General features: G+C 42.9%; 1 protein-coding gene across 1 annotated transcript in view; it reads right to left on the reverse strand.

The window, feature by feature from the left end:
- SEMA3C (semaphorin 3C) overlaps positions 1–20,686 on the reverse strand; it is a 145,138-nt gene that overhangs the window by 19,027 nt on the left and 105,425 nt on the right. The window contains exons 11-13 of the mRNA XM_079993655.1: positions 17,273–17,417; positions 9,973–10,195; positions 3,880–3,968 (exon numbers count right to left, since the gene is read on the reverse strand). Of these exons, the coding sequence (XP_079849781.1) occupies positions 3,880–3,968; positions 9,973–10,195; positions 17,273–17,417 (457 nt within the window). The remainder of the gene's footprint in view (positions 1–3,879; positions 3,969–9,972; positions 10,196–17,272; positions 17,418–20,686) is intronic.

Consider the following 20,686-nt stretch of genomic DNA (forward strand, 5'->3'; position numbering starts at 1 on the left):
GTTGCACACTATTTCATGGTGTGAGCTTTAGATTATCGATGGAAAACGTCAGCATTAAAAACGAAGTGTTGCTCTGTTTGACGTTTTGTTTGCATTTGGGTTATTCAAAGGACACATGGAGTTATCCAGCACATTGCTCTCTTTTGCTCCACTGGCCTTCGGGTGAACACAAAAAGGGCAAAAGACTCCACCAAAGTGTTAACAAGCATGTCATGTTGAATTAGAGAGACAGTATGCACTCTATTTGTATATATAATAGACAAGAGTGTGAATCATTATTCTGGGGCTCAGGGATTAACTAGAATGAGAAAAATGAAGTTATGGCAGATCATGTTGAACTGGATCCAGCTGAATGGAAGATATGAAGTGGAACAGACAAGGCGGGGTAGACAGAAGATAGACTTGTGGTGGCCCATCGGCCACTAAGTATCTGCTGGTTGTTGGGATTCTTGCAAAGAATGCTAGGTGGGCCTGGGTCTGATTCTGCATTCTACTTCTTATGCATGCTCAGGATCACTGAAGACAAATTAGTTATGTCTTAATTGTTAGGCAGCTCTATGAATGCACTGTTGCTTGTTAAGCAACTCAGTTTGTTGGATGAGAGGGTTTCTTTCTAATAGCTGTTCTGCTGCTGCTGCTGCTGCACAATACAGAAGACTGAAATGGGTCCATGTCTGAAGACCATACTGGGGAACACTTATTTTGACACGAATGATCACATTTGCTGTTTTAAACCTAACATTGCAGGTCATATACAGCAAATGCTTCACATTGCACCATGGAATATCCCCCTCAACAAGAAAGGCCACAACATTTGTGACTCTCTAAAATGGCAAGTAAGCAGGGGGGTGACAAAAGTTTTTAAAATTTTGTATGGTGTTGAGAAAGTGAACAGAGAGAAGCCTCTCTTCTTCACTCATGACATTAGAATCTCATGAACAGACAAAAAGAAGACCCAGCCAGGCAACTGAGGGAGGCTCTGGTGAACTCCAAGGTTTGCAGAAGTACGGTACAAACAAAACCCCTCCTAAACTGTCTGTTTGGGGTGGAAGATGGGGAATATGGAAGCAGGCAGCGAATGGAATGAATCATCCTGCAAAATGACATGACCAGCTGGGACCTTAAACAGGAGCAGACCGCATCACAACATTTTGTTGTGGAACCCACTTGTTAACTTGTTCTGAACAGTCAGTGGAGTGAGCAAGGCCTACTGGCTTACCATAAACCACTTCAAACACACCGGTGTGTGTGTGTGGGGGGGGAGGAACAGAAGTGGCTCTCACTGCCATTGCCCCTCTACTGATCTGATCTTACAAAAGGTAGCCGCTGCTGGACCAATTCCAAGCATATCAGCTCCAATTCTGGATATCTATCACAAACATAATAGCAAGGTGAATTCAGGCTCTGATTTAAGAATCCTAAAACCTGCCCCAGACAGAAAGTAAAGCCTCTCGGTTATTTATGCTTATCTTAGATCTCATTTAGATGCATATTTTCCTTAGGAACTAAGAAGAGGAGTGGCAGGGATAATTAGCTGAAAGAAAAGAAGGCTGGATAACAAACTGGTAGAAAAAGGTTGCCAAATGTTCTAAAATCCCCTCCGGCATTCTCTACTCATCTCTGGAAGAGCTTTCAGAAGACTTAATAGTCATGCCAATGAAGTTGTCCAAATTCTTGCCTGGAAACAAGCTTTCTGTGCTTATAACCCGCCCCCCCCCCTTGAAATGACAGGTGAACTGTACAAGCCTCAACATTCTTTTCTGGTTTGGATGAAATCCAGGTCAAAGAAGAAATCCTAGTTTCCCTTCCACATCTGTATCCACTGCACTTTCCATCTCAAAAAGCTGTGTCCCACCACACATATGCTTCCCTCTCCCTCAAAGCTGGGAAGTGGCATCCAGAGTTGGGGGGGGGCGTTGCTTGGGTTTGTTTGTTTATTGTCTCCCTTCCCCTTCCCCACCATTCCATCACACTGGCTAGCAGTATGTACCAGACTGTGAAAGAAGTGATTCTCCCAAGGGCTTCTGATAGGTGGGATAGGTCAAATTTGGAGTGGCTCAAAGATAAGCAGAGCTATTTCCTGATTTAGGGGTGGGGGTGTTAAATCCAATTCAAGCTGAAGGAGGCTATTAGTCAGATCCTGGCTTACAAGTAGGTACATTTAATCTGATGAGAATAAATTATAGCCAGGATTTTGTTCTATGAACTGCCCTGAGACCTCAGAGTATAGCACGGTATATAAATAAAATGATGATGATGATGATGATGATGATGATGATGATAATAATAATAATAATTTACAATGGCAGTCACAACTTCTGAGAGTGAGCTGATGGGAGGCAGATAGTGCCAGATCATCTTCACTCCATGAAAGAGAATGAGGCAAGTGATGGCAATCTAATAAGCTTCTCTTCTCCTATCAGCTGTTCAGAATGATGACCAATAGGAACATGTTGATCTATTCTGATTTCCAAACAACTAAAGAAAGACTCTTAGCAAAGTGGTGGAATAAGTATACACAAACTGGGATAGACATTTAGGAGCATAGGTGCACAAGAAGTTGTTTTATACTGGGTACGATCATTGATCCATCTAGCTTATTATTACCTACACGGTCTCTCCAGGGTTTAAAGGTACAAGAAAAGACTTTCCTTTTTTGCTCTAATGGAGGAGCACGTCTACCTGTCAAGGCGGGAGCCAGTAAGAAATAACTCACAAGGTGTCAGTGAAGTTAACTTTTTATTCCAAGAAACAAAAACAGCTCACCTCTTCCCAGTAGGTCTTGCCCCAATGAGGCAGTTGTGAGAACTGAAGGTCAATGGTTCCCTACAGCTCCCTATGTCTCCTCCCTTGAGTCCTCCCCAAGTGACCTGAGAACTTCTCCGCTTTATCTGTCTCTGCCCTCGTCACACCTCTGCAGGTTCTGGGAGACCAGGGGTGAGGGGACTTGTTCACAGCAGGAGGGGGAGACCCCCTGGCTTCTTCAGTAGCCTGCCACATCTTTGCCTCTTGGCCCCCTCGTCTCCAGCCTCTGATTCTGGACTGTTCTCTGCCTCAGGCCCTTCCTACTCATTAAACCCTGTTACCTCTTTGGTTTCTGACACCTCCTGCTCCTAGTCTGCTCCCTCTTCTGCCTTGGACCATTCACCATCATCCCACCACCAATCCCCAGACTCTGAGTCTTCTTTTCTTGGAGGTTCCCAAGATGCTGCCTCCCACCACTCCTCTGCAACCAGCCAGACACTACCCTGTTCCATTACGCTCCGTTATAGAGGGATTCAGCAAGATGATTATTTATTTATTTATTTAATTTATATACTGCCCTCCATCCAAAAATCCCAATGTGGTTCATAGCAGAGAAATACAAAATGACCGACAAGGCCTGGTTCATTTCCTTTCTCAACTATTTATCCCAGGTCTATGGTTTTCTAACACCAGGAACATCTGGGCTTTCAATACATTCAGGAGAGCAAAACTAAGCCTATTTTCCTTAAGATTTGTAGCTTGCCATCAGAAATCCTATCAGATCAACAAAAAAGCAAGAGAATTTGGCATTCCTCTGCAGGCGGTTGAAAGAAAAATAACAATATAGCAAAAAGGGCTGTTTCTGGAAGCCGTTGTATCGTGGGGAGGGGAGGAGAGTTATCGAAATCCTTTAAGCCAGGATGGCAACATAAGAAAAATAAGCAATTTAAATGCAGTATAGAAGATTTAAGACTCTTCGCTTGGAGAACTCCAGCCTCAAAAAAAATTACACTGTTCCTCATTTGATCTTTTATTGAAGACATTTCAGTCAAACCAAGCTATATTAGATCAAATTGTTTTGTACAGATGAAGACACCCATGAGACAAATAAGGCCAAGGGAGAGAGAGACCAACCTTAAAAACTTCCAGTTCTTCTAAGATGAGTTCTCCAGTTGCAGAGGAGTTAGTGGGCAGAACTACAACCTTCTGTACTGTACCCTGGTCTGGAACAGAGAAAGGGTAGCAGGAGAGGGAGGAAAGGAAGAAAGAGGGAGAGAACAAAAAATAATTAAAAGGATGCAATGCTAAAAACAATAGATGAGAGAGCTGTGTCTAACAGCATGCAGGAACTTCATGATAAAACCAACGTCTTCCAATGGAATACCTTGCAACTGCTATGGATAATATCTTCCATCATAGTTTTAAAAATACTAATGTATTTATATCTTGCATAACAGGTTGTGTGTGTTTTTTTTTAAAAAAAATTATTAATATTTATCTCATGTTCTTCCAATGGAAAAGTCCCGCCCCCCGCCCCCCCCCCAATTGCTAATTGTTGCATGTGTGGCTAGCATTGCAATTTCCCTTCCTCATACACTGCAGCCCTGATGACAACTGCTCCCCACCCCACAATACTGAACATGACTGCTAATAACAGCATCAATGTTAAGTGTAGTTGGGCCCTAAGTTTTTGTGAAATAGCAACCTTTGCAGGCTAATTTGCAAGGCTATGTTCAGCCAGGGTCAAAAGCTACAAGAATCATGAACACTGCCAAAAGGAGTGATCCTTATAAATCATGCTTTTCAGAAAGGAAAAAGAGTTGGATCAAACATACCTCTCTGCATGCAATTTCTGCCTATGCTACCAGTGGAAGGAGTAATATTTTAACTCCCTGTCTCATGCCCACTGGGCCCATCCAATCACTGAGGCAACCCAATTCCTCACTAGTATTACACTTCACGGGACTGGCACATAGGAGAGTGTGGTTCAAACTAGAAATGTAGGAAACTCCTTAAATATTGGAAAGCTCCACCACCTTTCCTAAATTTCTTGGTTTGCCAAGGAAGAACCCCCAAATTCACAACAGCTTAAAGGTGGTAGTGCATTTAGGCCAGGCACGTGATAGCCTTATTCTCTGTTCACCCCCATACAATATGCAGACACTCCCGAATTTGGGTACAAATAGCACCAAAGCAGATATGACATAAATCGGGGCTTCCCCTGAAATGCAAAAAGCAGCGTAGGATAGGTGGGGTTTTTTGGGGGGGTGGAGGACTGTGGCAGGGAGAGGAATAGTTAACATTTCCCACCCCCAACCTGGATGGTCAGGCTTCTCTGTGAATAGTTTTTGCACAACAAGAAGCTAGGCACGTTACTTACTTACTTAATTTCAAGACCACTTTCTATCCATCAGGATCACAGGGCATTCATTCATACTAAAGCACTAATAAAACAGCATTTTTTAAATAAAAAAACCCCCCACACAACCCCCATAAGATCATAACTGAGCCAGTTAAGACAACTGTATCATTAAAATGACAACTATTTCTGCAGCAAACTGATGATTTCATTTTCAGATGATTTCATCCCACGACTCAGCTCTCCCATAGTCCTGGGTCTTAAGGCAAGGGTAGAAGAAGCCCACCAACAAAGGCGTCATGTGTGCTTCTGGGGGGTGGGAGTTCTACATGGTTGATAAAATGAGAGAACGAAATTGACAGATTCATCCATCCCTACTTGCAGATGTTAGGACTACATCTCTTATCTGCTCTAGCCAGTCAAGGCTCCCAGATACCATTTGCTCAGTTACAGTCAAAGAACTATGACGGTTTACACAACACTTAGGTGGTATGGAACACCCAGATGTTTGGCTGTTTATGCAGTAAGTTCAACTTTCTAATTCAAGGGAAAAGTTCAACTCTTTCCATATATTTGTAATATAAGCCAGCCAAAAGAGAACGTTCTAGTCAGTATCTTCAAAAGAGAGACTTCAAAACAGACCTATAAAAGCCCTTCCCTAAGAAAACAAACAAACAAGTAAGCAAAAGACAACATCTGAAAGGACAAGCTAAGCCACATCATAAAAACCACCATCAGCACCACAATGGTAAGAAGTGCTGACCCGGGTGATAGTTTTATGAGGGAACCTTCTCCTTTGTGGTGGTCCCAGTTCCCCACCTCCCAGCCCAAGGATGAGACAAATTACAATTGCAGTTCTGGCTCAGATATGCATGTCTGACCTCAAGGTCAAGAAAACAAAAGGAAGAGAAAAGGGAAGGCCTAAAAATAAAAATAAATTCTGCTTGGAACATTTCTGTCAAGTGAAAGTACAAGGATCCACTGGGATGACAAACGATGCCTCCAGAATCTTCTTGCTGGTCTTGACAAAACTCCCACTCTGCTGCCCTTGGGAATGTTCAGATGTTTTCCATCAGGACCATCCAAAATTATTTCAGAAACTTGGTAGCAATTTAGGGAGACTTGTGCTCCTGTGTGAAATGTTAATTTATTAAATTTATATCCTGCTGTAGCAGATCCCACCTTCCTGACTACCAATGGCAGCAGACCCACCGCTCTGTATACCACCACAGGTTTCTGTGCAAAGTAAAACTGATGCTTGGAGACTCAGGCAGAAGTTGAACAATTACTCTGAATATATAACAGACCCAGGGGATCCCCACTAACTGGATTGAGAGTCTTCTCTTTCTAAAAGATCTCTCCCCTCCTGACTGGAATGAGACCCAAGTAGACTCACAGCTTCTATTCTCCTGCTCAAACTCAGCCCTCCAGTTAACTCCTGTCTCAATACTCTCCGAAGACACTAAACACTGTCTACCAATCTAAGCTCAGAGACTCCTTTCTCTAGTTGTAGACATTTTCCTCAGAATGGATGTTACACACAGATTAGCTCTAACTCTCCTTCTTTCCCACCTTCTCTCTCTTCAACTATCTCTCTCTCTGAACTCTCTCTCAGAAATGGCTCCTTTTACCCCCCCCCCCCCAGTACTGCTCCACCCCCTCCGTCTTGGTAGCCAATCAGAGAGAGGCTCCAGCCCTCTGGTAGAATCCCAAGTCACTGCATCACCAGACTCTCGTCTGGCTCAGCTGTCCATCACAGCTGTCCTTCCTCCCAAAGTTGCTCCGGGCAGCAGATCTTATCCAAACCCCTTTTTGTTTCCAATTTGAGACATGCTGGAAGGTTGCTGCTGAGGCAGACAAGAAAGTTATATGGAGTGAAGCAAAAAAGGGGTTTCAATAAGGCCAGCACATTGTTTTTGGCAGGCAAATGTACCTGGTGCTGAGCCTTTATTACGCAGTTGCCCCAGAGGTGGCCCATCCCATTTCACCACATGAGGTGAATTGATAAGATGCCTCTTTCCCCTGCTGTTGCCCCACCCCCAAAGCCTTGCACACAGTAGTGCAATTCTGGTAGTTTTATTTTTCATTCTTTTCCCAATGATCTTGTGCATGGAATGAGCCTTTTCCCCATCTGCCACACACTTTTGTAAAAGTTATCACTAATGCCCCACCACATCCCAGCAAAAGCGTGCTTTGGCGTGGGAAGAATGGTCTGATCAACTTGGTGAGCACTTGAACAGCACACTGTGAGTTGACATCTGCTAGACTGAGTATTTTTTAAACGGCCTCCACACAACGGCAAAAAGTGTGATTCACCTTTGGCCAGAGAATCACAGAGTGTCTGTCTGCATATGCTGATGTCTCTCTGCTTTACTGTCTGATCTGTAAAATACACTTTTGCAGGGCCATGGTGAACATTTCTATTATAGCTTCTCCACCACTTACTACATCTAGTGTCAAAAAATACTTTACACACCCTGTCTGCACAGTTCTCGGAGGGACAAGTCACTCCTCTTCCTGTTGCACAGATGGACTCTGAGGCTGGAACTGGACATATGTGTTTGTTGGTGCTGTGCCGAAACCTCAAAATTTCCTCAAAAGATTTATTCTCCTGCAAAAGATGCTTCTATTTTTCTCTCTCATTCTCAAGAGCACTTTTAAAGTTCTCTCAAATTCCTTCAGCATTTTGGGAAGTAGAGGATTGATCTTACTTCATCGTTGCAAGGTGGCCACGGGTAGCGTATGTTCCCCTGAACAGCTCTCTCTAACAAACCTCCACCTGCAGCTCTGTCCATGAGATTTATCTGCATGAGCAGAGCAAGTCCTAAAGCTACATGGGAGGAGGTATTTCTGAACCTGGCAGGCAAACAATCTAGCTGGAAGAATGACTCACTTCTTAGACCGAGAGAGACAGAACTGGCAACATTTCTGTCCTGTCCTGCTTTGTAACTCATCCATGCTGCCTCGTGTCACCACGCTCTTGCCCTTGCCAAAGGGATGCCGGGGCCTGTGCCACCAGCGATCAAGCCTGCCAGGATCACACAATGCACTTGTCAACACTCGTAAGAAGGAAATTTGACACAAATCTTTTAATTAACCCATGATCCCCATTCCCTTTGCTTGCTTGCTTTTTGTTGGTGATTGCGTTCTCTAGCAAATCCCTTTAGTCCTATTGCAAGCACAAAACACTGGAACAGAATAAAAAAATGCCACACCCCTGAGCTTCATTTATTTTTCATCAGTTATTGTGTGCCACCCATGTTCATGACATCAGAGACATGGTTGGTGGTGACATGAGAGCCCTTTTGTGGCTGCTCCCTTCCAAGGCTCCCTCCTCGTTATCCTTCTGCCAGAAGACTAAGACCTTCCTACTCAGACAAGTGTTTGATAACGAGGTGCAGACTAAATATCTAATATAAATGAGATTACTTGACAAAAGCAAGTTCACACATCTCATTCAGCTTGTATACCTAGGGTACATATGTAAGAGGCTTTTTTATAATTATATTTTGGAAATGATTTGTGTTCTTATGTAGCTGCATTGTTTTATACTTTCTGGATGTTCCACAAACATATATAAAGTAGTTGTGTTCTGTGTTCTGAGGGCTCAGACAATGCAGAGGATGAAGTGGGGAGGAGAAAGGTGGCTTTGCTCTCAGCACACTGTCTCCATGTGCAGGCTTTCCTCTTCTCCTTTGATGTGGAAGAAGGGAAATACCTCGGGTGGACTAAACCTGCCCTTGGTGGCTCTAAGCACCGAGAATCAAGCATTCACCTTCTTAACCCCAACTTGTCTTCTTGCAAGCCCAAGTGGCGTGATGTGTGACACAAAGCCCCTCTCCGCAGCTAAGGGCTGGCACACCAGCGGCAACTTCTCCTGGGCAGAGACCCATCAGCCAACATTATCCATGCTGTGGCAACGTCTAGGTTAGACTACCACTGTACAGTATGTGCTATATTTGAATGGGGCTTCCTTTAGTTATCATAATAGGGCTGTTAGTTGCTGACTGGGACCAGCCAAACAGACCCCATTTTGCCAGTCCTTTAAACAGTTGCACTGGCTGCTGCTTCTTTTCCACCTCATCCGCTGAAATGGGACAGCTGTGTAACGAAAGTATAACATTTGTATAGACACCATAAAATTCTACTCTCAGTTGACCAGAGTATTGGCATGTTTGAACATTGGAAAGCATAGCTGTTCCTGAAAGAAGATCAAGAATTTTCTAGGAGGCTACAGTGTGAAACTATGAGAACGCTGAGCTGGAATGCTGGTTTAAGATTTCTCCAGAGGTGACTATAGTATTAATCGGACTGTATTTTTAAGAAAAACCAATCCACTTAAATACAACTTTAATTTAGAGCAGATGACAACAATCCCCCCTTTAAAAAACTTATTTTAAAACACTTTTAGGAGATCTATAGCATTGATTAAGATACCTAAAGAATGGGAGGATAACCTTCTAGGCCTCTTTATCTGGCATCCATAACTCTTCTCAGGCCACACCCTTCACTGGCCCTTGCTTTGCACTCTGATTCCACCCCCCCACCCCCACCCCGCTGCAATGTGTCCTTAAATTCTGATTATGCCTGTTGTTTGACTGAATAGAGGATAGAAGTGGATGGGTGTAGAAACTGCCTACTGCACAAAGGTGAAATTTCCCTCCATTACTCTTCCCATTTTTGCCCCTGGCCCTAGCTACCATGAACAGGGAACACAGCCTTCATATTGACAAAAGCTCCCCTGACTACCATATTGGTGGGGATCGCATCCATATAACAGCAAAGTGGCAGTGGTTGATCTCGAGGCAACCTGTTGTGCAAAACAGATGCCTGCAGATTACTAAAACAGCAGGTTTTGCTTGTCCTACCTGTTCCGAGAAACAAGACGTGGTATTTTCCATCCGCCGCATTGACACGATCGACAGCAATCTTTGTATATTTGTAGTCTGTGCCTGTGCGGATTATTAATGGCCTCTTATGGACTGGATAGATGGGATTAAACATCAAGGGATGGTTCCTGATGAAGGTGACCACATCATCTGGAAACTCCTTGGTGGTCCGTATGTTGGGTGTGAAGGCTCCTCCAGGACACTGTAAAAGAGGCACTGGCAATCATCACTTAGTAACGATACCGAGGACCTTTCAATTCCCAGTTCTTTTAAATACCCCCTGAATTGTAGAAATGTGCATTAATTCTCCTTTGTGCTTGGGATAAGGCAGGCAAATCTAAATCAATATGAGAGCATGAGCTGGCATTCAAGCGTTTCATGGTGTACTTAAGCATACTTCATCAAAATATGATTTCATTCCAGTGCCGTTAAAGCTGTGTTTGAAAAACTGCAACTACAAAATGCCAGTGACTCCTAACACTGAATTTGTGAAGTTCCTGCAAATAATATATTTGTGGTGGGAAAACAAGCGACCTACTGCTAAATGATACAGACTTGTTCCAGTAAGAATATTAATTAACCTGATGTTGATGCCTATCAAAATGCCAATCTAGTCGTCATTTAATTTGACGGATGCAGAAAAGGCTGCACATCCCTTTACGTGGCTACTAATCACCCACAATAATGTATACTCAAAAGCTGGGCTGGGGCCTTTAACTTGTAATTTGCTCCAGAATGGTACACCAGGACACATAACTGACCACAGATGTACACATGTAATGTACTGCAGCAATCTGTCACATGCATACCTTCACCCAAGTTTAGTTCTAGTACTAATGTACCGATTCTAATTGTACAAACAACTCTGATGGCTTATGGAGTGGTCTGTGTGTGCACACATTACGTGAATGCAGAATGCAATGCTGAAAGTTAGCTTGCAATAGCATTCAACAAGTATACAGGTGGCATACAGGTGGCTGGCTGAAATACGTTAAAACACTTTCCCACAAACAAGTCCCGCCCCCAGCGTAACCTCAACCTGATCCTGGAAAATCCCTGTCTGCTTCTTACATCATTTTGGGAATGGGCTGTTTCTAGCATCAGAAAAGGGAAGGAAAGGAAAGGACAGGACAGAATTGCTTTGTTGATCTATTCTGAGGTTTACTGATACTGCAAGGGCAGTGACAAATCTTAGTGCAGCTGCTCATCTGACTGAGTCTCAAACAGTGTGGTGACCAGGCCCGCCATAGCAATGCTGCATTTTAAAAGCTTCCTGTAACTGCTGTAAGAAGGGAATGATTGCAAGATATGTCAGCACTCACTGTGAAACCACAATACAGGCTAAAATGTCCTTGAAAGGCAATGTCAAAGTCAAGACAGTTTAACACGGTTCTACATTTTGCTTGAGCAAATTATCTGATTGCCAACAGTTGATGAAACTATAAACTTCCAAAATAAGAAAGAAAAGAAAGGCAAAAAAATAAAAATGCAATCCTGTTAAGCATCAGCTTGTCTTGTTTTTTTTCACCTGTTGTGAGGATTGGAGGTGCAGGTTCCTACATCCAAGGCCACAATTCTAGCTGCTGTTTTAGCATGTTACTTCTGACCCTCTGACTCCTTTCTACTGTTTCAGTATGAACTGGAACAGCCCAACTAAACCCATCTTAATCACCTGATTTACACTCTACCTATTTCACAAAACCTTTCCTGGGCCATCATAGCTCCATAGACTCACTCATTACAATATGCTAGTGGCCAGGGAACTGCAGTGACACTAGTCTTTCCTGAACCATAGGGAAGAGATAGCCAATGTGGCACCCTCCAGCTGTGGTTCGACTACAACTCCCACCATCCCTGACCACTGGTCCTGCTAGCTAGGGAGTTGTAGTCCAACAACAGCTGGGGACCCACACTGCCCTAGAACTAAACCTCAGTAGTAAAGGACATGCAGCTGTCCTAGGCTGGAGCAACTGCAACTATACAAATCACTGACAGCAGGGCTGGGAAAGATCTCTGCCATTCAGAATGCACAGCTAGTGTGACCAATGGTCTAACTCAGATCTCCCTAACATGGTAACCTCCGTATGTTTTGGACTCCAACTGCCATCATCCCTGATCATACAGCATGCTTGCAATGGCTGGTGGGAACTGTAGTCCAAAACACCAGGGAAAGGCTATGTCTGGAGGAATGAGGGAGAGTAGAGGGAGTCGCCCATCCAAAATCCAACCCCCTCCCAAAGATGATGGCTTAGACCCTGGATCATGGTGGTGGGACACTGAGGAGCAGTCTGGGGAAGGTGCTGGTGGCAGGGGGTTTGAGTGATCAAGGGGGGTCAGGTAAAGGAGGGCCCTCCAGGTTAGAGGCTGAGAGTCGCAGTGTGAGTGCAGACTTAAGACAGAGGAGTCAGAGGTTGTCCTTGCTACCCAGCAGCAGGGCAGTCCGAGCCCTGTTGGCTCGCCTCCTCCTCTGACACCCCCCTCTAGGAGAGTCCTGCACGTTGCTGAGAAATGGGCCAGACAGGCTCATACTCTTGATGCAGCCTTCGCCTGCTTGGGAGGGATCCAGAGTGAGAGGCTAGAGGGGGAAGGGAGGAGGGGCCAGTGGTCAGTTTCAGCAATGTTTCAGTTGGATTAAGATGTGTTGCTATTTTAGATTAATAAAATGCTATTTTGCATCCCATGCTTTCCTGCCCTGTGGATCACCTGGGCTCACGTGAGAGCTCCTTGACAGGTTGTCTAACTCAACAGAAGGCAACTTCATTTATCCAACTTTTACTTCACTTTCGCATTGAGGGAACAGAGCAGTACTGTACCAGATTCCCTCGAGACAAGTTCCAACAATGCTCGAGAGAAAAATCTGTTCCATCTATTTTATGCACACATAGAGAAACATCACAGTCCATGCCAGAAATGGCCAACTTATTGATCACATACATGATGTAAACAGCATTATTAAATGTGATTCCTTGGCAGAATTATTTATACTTTTGCCACGGGGCAATTAATGCACCAGGGAGACAAAATTAATGGGCCTCAGACCATGAAAGATGACCAGCCTCTTGTACTACTTCAAAGCTACACCTCAATTCTATTGTTTCCTAAACGCAGAATTAGAGACTGATTGATGTAGGATATCAGCCTTGGTATAAAAGAGAAGTAACTCGCCAATGGCAGACATAGACATAAGGTAGAGTGTTCTACGATGGTAGGACTTTAGTTGGTAAGTTGTCATCTCATGACTGAGTTATCTCATTCATGTCACAAGCGCCATGTCTGTGGAAAGTTAATATGCCAAGTTTTTAATGTAGCTTTTTCCTGGTCCAGCTATTGTTCTGCATTTAGTGAGTTATGCACACACAGAGAGGTGTGCAGGAAACATTCAAATATGCAATCCCTTATCTGCTGCATGGAGTACAATTCTAGAAGGACTTGAGTTACTACCTAATGCTTTATCTACACATAGTTTGGCCGTAAACTGCTCATTTAGGACAGGGATAATTAATATGACGCTCTCCAGCTGCTATACTGCAGCTTCCACCATCCCTGACCATTAGTCATGCTGCTATGCTGAGGAGCATTGGAGTCTAACAACATCTGGAGGACTCCTATCTCTGATTGAGATGAGCAAACTGGCTTTGCTATCTTCTTCCATAACAATTAATAATGGCTCAATTAGGTCCTTTGGCAACAGGCTGATGCTTTGTTAATGTAAAGAAGAAAGTGCTCTTGTGAGCTTTCCAGAGGCTTCTGCTCACTGAAATGGAATGGTGAACTAGGCAAAGCTCAGGCTGATTTGAGAAGCCAGCACTAACCTCCTAAGGTACTCATTTCAGCAATAGTTTTACGTGGATTTGAATATGTAACATATTCACTGGGCAAAAGCCAAGCCCTGCAGACTTGGCATTCCTGCAATCCATACCAGTCATTGCAGATATTTCTTCCACGATTGAATATAAGTCAAAGGAAACATTAATGACGTAACATACTGGTTCATGCTGGGTTGGCGGCTGTGTTTTAAATCTTGTTAGTCAACTGGACTTTATACAAATCATGTCACAGAATATGTTATGAGCCTTACATAATCCCTTGTGTAAAGGAATATTCTTTGCGTCCAATGACTATATAGCTGGTTCATTTCTTTAGGGTACAGAAGAGTTCGCTGCCTCCAGATAGTGCTTATTTAAAAGTTGTTTTACGTCTGCAATAAGCCATTCTTTCTGCCAGTTAAGAAATGCAAAGCCAAATAATACAGGAACTCATCTCAGCTGTAACCGAATAACATCCCTTTCCCCGGCCAGTTTGCCCTGGGCATACCCACATGCTTTTCTTGGAGATGAATGCTATGTTGTAGTTCCTAGGAGAGGGCTGTTCTTCGAACTGAACAAATACAGGAATGTTTAATCCTCTTCCAAGCATGACCCCCTGCTTAAGATGTGACCGCAGGAAAAGTACAGTGTTCTTAACCATTAGTCTTCTGTCTGTCAAATGTAAGAAACAAACTGCATATCCTAAAACCTCACATAGCACAACCTTTCCCAGACTGTACCACTTTGGAGGGTCATGGGTCTGAGCCCTGCATTGGGCAAACGATTCCTGCATTGCAAGGCACTGGGCTAGATGATCTTTGTGGTCCCTTCCAACTCTACAATTCTATGATTCAATGAGCCCAAGGCAGTATATTGCTAATAATGTCTGTGATATTGTGTCAGAAGCTGTTATTCTAATAGGATTACTCTATTTAAAATATTCATAGAGCACAAATGTAACTTTAACATGTAACTTTGTTATGTATATTTGCTTTAAAATTGCTGATTTTATTCATATTTTGATAAATTCCACATCAATTTGTTTTACTTTTCCAGATTTTTAAAATGCATATTATACAGTGGTACCTCGGTTTACGAACTTAATCCGTCCCGGAAAAGCGTTCTTAAACCAAGTCGCACTTTCCCTAATGAGGCCTCCCGCTGCCAGTGTCCTTCCACCATTCGGATTCCATTCTTAAACCAAGGTAAAGTTCTCAAACTGGGGCACTATTTTGCGGAGTTTGTAAACCGAACTGTTCTTAAACCGGACTGTTCTTAAGCCGAGGTACCACTCTATATCTTTTCTAGGTAAACTGCTTATGGGTTTTTTGTTTTGTTAATGTTGTTGATTAAATAGTCTCTCAGCCTTTTCAAATAAATAAACAAATGGATATGTGTTAATTATTTGCTTGCATAAAAATGTCCCAACACACAAGTCCTAGGCACAGATATGGTATACATACATAGTATCTCATTGCGTTCCATTACTTCTGAGTTTGGGAAGAGAGTGTATTTTAGAAGCTATATTCTTTCATATAATTCAACTTTAACTTTTGCATATGGAACATCTGTCTTTTTCCAGAAGCATTTAACAATCCCAGGCCCACTAAACTTCCTTGCAAAAGGCGTAACTTGATTTGTATATCCCAAGAATACTATTAAAATAATGAACCTCTGAAATGCAAGCTATTTGTTACTATGATCCTTCATTCACCTTTTATCTGTTAAAAATGGCTTAAAGTGTAACCTGCATTCATCTTTATGTAAAGCCGCATTGATATGCTTGGCGCTAAAGGGAATTCCATTTCACTTGTGTCTAGTACTGCTCGCCGTCGAAAACCCCAGACGCAGGAACCGGATCTGTCTAAGCTAATCAAATTATTTTAATCATCAGTGCCATTAACAGCCATTACGCTTCGGTTACAAGTTTATCAGCAAAGCTCTCATTGCTAATCAGCAGAATAACTGATCTTTGCTAACAAGGCTGCTGCACTTTCTCTATCTGAAATCACTGAAATGTTATTGTAAGTTCCCCTAGGACCAAGAAAAAGGAAGACAGGATATTGAGGAATAAATTGGCCATGACCTTAGTCGAGAGCTGCAATGTCATTCATTTGCTGCTTAAGGAAAACCAGTGTAAGCTATTACCTTCTCCTGTATCTTGGGAAACTGCAGTACATATGAGGTTGCCCTCTGAACACTGATCCATTTAACTCAGCGCTACTTCAACTGGCAGTGGCTCTTCATCTTCTCAGGCAGATCTCTGAGCCAATCTAGCCATCACAATGAATGGTGCTATCCTAAGAAAGCTTGTGGAGATTTGAGTCTTACAGAGTTGGCCATGCATAGGATTTCAGTCTGAAAGATGGAGACTGAACTGCATGCCCTACTGCTGAGCTCCTTGCTGTTGTCACCACTGTGTCTGAACATGTAATTATTTCCTATGCGCAAGGAGGAAAGCGGAGTAGCTGGCTGGCTGGCTGGCTGTGGCCAGGAGAAAGTGCTAAATGAAGGTTGGGGAGCCTCAGCCTCCGGGGATGAGTGTCTCTTTCCGGCCCTTGAGACCACACCCCTCATTGGCGTTGCTTGGCACTCTCCTCAAGTGCAACCTGGTTGCAATGTGTGCTTGACCTCTGATAATGCCTATTGCCTGCTTGGATACAGGACAGAGAGGCTGTGTGTGATTGTATGCAGAAACTATCCCACTGTAAAAAGGGGACACGGGCCTTCATTGTCCACTTTTGCCTCTGGCCTCTGACTGCCATTGATGGAACTGCCCTCATAAGGTCAAACAGAAGGTACTGTGGCTCTCAGGCTGAAGAAGGTTCCTCCTTGCACTAAATCAGCTTGAAATCATAGAGTACCACAAGAAAATTGTCTCAGTTCCTCCCCCTTATCTATTTTATCTTTTCTTTCAGTCTTGTCACAAACAGATAGCCCACCTTTTCCTAAGTGAATCCAGAACTTTTAAATGTTTTTGAACATTCTTCAATGTTTTAAATAGGTTTTTATTTGACTTTAAATTGTACAGTTTTAACATAGTGCTGCTTGCCGCCCCAGGCTCCTTTAGGCAGAAGGGTGGGATAAAAATCTAATAAATAAATGAAACTTCCCTAGATAAGTCACTTCCATTAGCTAAATGTTTTCACAGGGCCTTAGTTTGCCTCCCCATGCTTTAGATGACTGTCTTTTAAAAACAGCTATCTTCTCTCTAGGCTAAACACACTGCAGAACTATCCACTTCCCCAATTCTGTCAAAATCACCCACAGCTTCCTTTTATCAGCTTTACTGCTTCTTAATCCTAGCCAATTTGTCCACATGCCTTCTGAAATGTGGCCAAAGGAAATAAAACCAAAGGGAGCAGTCCGGGAACAGACCAAAGCGATGCTGAGTGAAGGATCATGCCTAAGGCTGATAAAGATAACACAAAAGCAAGCTGGACTTGTAAAACCTTGTTTAGATGAGTACTTACAGTCCCAGGTCGTGGATAAGGAATTCTTCCCTGATAGGGAATCAGCTGGTGGTTTGGCCCTTCCTTGTGTGCAAACGGCCCATTGAACACTCTCTGGATATCAGACAAGTGATACACACAGACTGCTGAACCTTTAAATACAGAGCTGGGGAAGAAAAAGAAACAAAGAAAGAATCTGTTCATGCTACCTTCTTGTTATTGTGCACACAAAATCATTGACACCATTCTAGCTTGCTTACAGAATCACAGAACTGGCAAAATTGACACAAGGATAACTGTGACTTTAAAGAGGAATGGGAACCTTTTACAAAGTACCTAAAGATGCAACAAAGTGAACTGGACTCCTTGGCGGGCTTTGAATAAACACTCACAATTTTTTAATTGATAATAATTAGTTAGATATATTAAGGACTTATACAATTCTGTAACATGCAGAGAATAGCATTCATAGAGAAACCAGAGATTGTAACTGAGGGAAGTCGGGGTGGGGGGTGGGGGTGGCGGCAGGTTGTTTATGGGAGGGAGGGGGAGGGGGGAAATGAGGAAAAAAATTAAGGATGATATGTTTTAAGATAATATTTTTGTTGAATTACCTAATAAAAAATTAAAAAAACAACAAAACAATAACAACATTTTGCTGTGTTTTTCAAGTGTCCAAAGCACTTCGCCAACACTACTGAGTTGTAATTCTTACAACAACCCTTTAAGGTAAATCAGCATTATTATCCCCATGCGAAGGATTGAGACTGAGGAAAATCAGCTTGCCTAAGGCCACCTAGTGACTTTGTGGTAAATGCAAGATCCATACAGGATTGTTGTACGGATTAAAGAAGATTATGAGGAAATACTTTGAATGCTCTGAAGTATTACATTTCTATTGGCTATTGACAGCCACTTTATTTAGAAACAGGGATAAGTATATTCTAAATAAGATTAATGAAATGTCAATCTTGGTAAAAAATAATATATATTTTTTCATTTCCCCCCAATTTTTCTGAAATAGATTAAATTAAAGCCGAGGCTGAAAAACACGAGAACCCAAAATGAGATCTGAAAGAACGCAGAGTAATAGAAACCCCTGACTTTTCAGTTGCTTCCAAATGTCTGCACACAGAATGGCTAAGAGGTAAACGGGCCTCATTAAAGGGGTAATTAGTTTTCCCAGGTTGATTACAGAGTTAAAGGATGCAATCTTGCACTGCAGAAGGATTTCCCACCATGTTTTTGATGCATCTGGCTTAATCTTCATTCTCTAGTTTATGCAAATATATCTGCTGAAATGCTTATCATGGCAGCTTGAAGCTAAACACTACAACAAAGTTTTTTTAAAAAAGCAACTACACTTAAGCAAATTAGAATTTAATTAAGGCTGCACTCTGAATGATTAGATGCAAATCTCATGCCACTTGGTGATTCTAGACGTTAATAAAATCAGTGATATTGAGTTGGGAGTAAGTGCATTTGAGACTGGAGTTTAAATGTAAAACACATAGATATTTATGTTTGGTAAGACAATTTAAGATGTAACCTCGCTCTCCCAAAATTTACATTGAATATTCCTTACCACCCAAATATTCCCTTCTCTGTACCACCACTGAAGCATGAATATGTCCATGCTGTACAAGTAGATATGCTCTGTGTGAGTCCTTCAAATTTTATGGGAAATGCTGCCAACAAAATGCAGAAACGACTGCGCATTTTGCTGGCAGTGTTTCTTCACTTGTAGCCACTTTGCTTTTCTAAACATTAATCAAATTTTACATAGTACGGCATGAAGCTGTGTGGAGGGGGATAAAAAATGTCTTTCACAAATGGAATGGAAATTGGCCCCTGCAGAGAGGAACATAATTGCTGCCATAGTGTTGATGGGCCTACAGAGACCTAAAGCAGTGAAGTGGCTGCACATCACAGAAATTCCCTCTTTAGTCCAAGGAATAATGTGCTAGACCTGGAGGCATAACATGTGGGCAGATGGAAGCGGCAGGAAAGTCTGCCTCTTAAGGAGGGCAATTCATGTTTCTGGAAGTGGCCTCTTCATGCCTTGTGGAGCAGGTAAGGATCGGAGGTGCCAGGAAGCTGTCTTGCCGACAAGCAAGTGCAAATGATTGCAAACGCCGGTCCTCTCACAGTGTGTGACATGAGTAGCTGCTCTGTATCAAGGTGCTGGTGCCACAACTGGGCATTCAGAAGAGCAAGACCCTTTGAGTAAGGTGGCTCCATTTAGCTATCCTAGTTGATATTCATTGACAGGCAGATCCATCGTGAAATGGACAGTTCCTTTTCTAAAGCCACCTGCGTGAGAGGCCATCCCTGCAAATTGTGGTACAACTGCTGTAAGAATTACCTATTTTCTCTCTGTGTGAAGAGCTGCTTATTTTGTCTGTGCTAAACTGGCTGCCAATCAGCTTCTCTGGATGCCTCTCAATACAATCCTTAAGGAGGAATGTTGTAAAAGTGCCGCAGAAATAAGTGCCCAAAGGAACCATCTCAATGGCTCTCTACCAACACACATACATGCATTTGGTGACAGTAGGACATGGCCCAGCCAGGCCAACTAAGCTTCCCACTCATGTGACAGAGACCAATGCCCATGTATACACCTTGGGTTCCTTCACACTACTATGTTCGACCTCTGCAGGCAGAGGCCAGTTGCTGAGGACCACAAGTGGGGAGACTGCTGTCTCACTCAGGTCTTGCTTGTGGGCTTCCTATAGGCTTCTGGTTGGTTACTGTGAGAAAAGGATGCTGAATTAGATGAGCATTTGGCCAGATTCAGCAGGCTTCCTCTTAAGTTATTACTTCTGAATGAACGGTTTCAGGGTGGGTACGACCAGCGGGTCCAAACCCACGAGCTTCTTTGCACATCCGCTGTGTGCAGTGGATGTATTTGAAGAGGGCTGCTGTGTTCACAAAAACAGGGTTTGGCCTAAAGTGCAGCCCAGCTGGAACCAAACAAGCATACGTGAAATGGAAGGCTGTTAACATCCTACATATGAGATAAAAGAGCTTTTAATAAGGTGCCTAAAAAGCCAAATAATATACGATGCACTTAAACACAAATGGCGCTGCCATTATGTTGTGTACATGAAAGCAGATGGATCCCTAGGCTTATGTTAGAATGGACAGGAAAAAGCAATAGGAATGTACATTGCCTGCACTTTCTTATGTGAGAACCAAAAACAAAAAGAAACAAACAACTAAAAACAACATTTAAAACAACAACAACGAAAAGCATTTCTGGGAGTCTGGTCAAGCATGAGAAGTGTGAGAGCTGACCTGCCTTTTATTTGCAATAAACTCAGCCTGAAATGAAAGGATTTATAACAAGAACTGAAACTCTAAAACTGAGCACGGTGGTGGTGGTGGGGTAGAGAGAAAGGAGATTACAGCTGACGATGAAACTAAGGGAACACT

The sequence above is a fragment of the Podarcis cretensis genome (genome assembly GCF_951804945.1).
Source record: "Podarcis cretensis genome assembly, chromosome: 10".
Taxonomy (NCBI): Eukaryota; Metazoa; Chordata; class Lepidosauria; order Squamata; family Lacertidae; genus Podarcis; species Podarcis cretensis.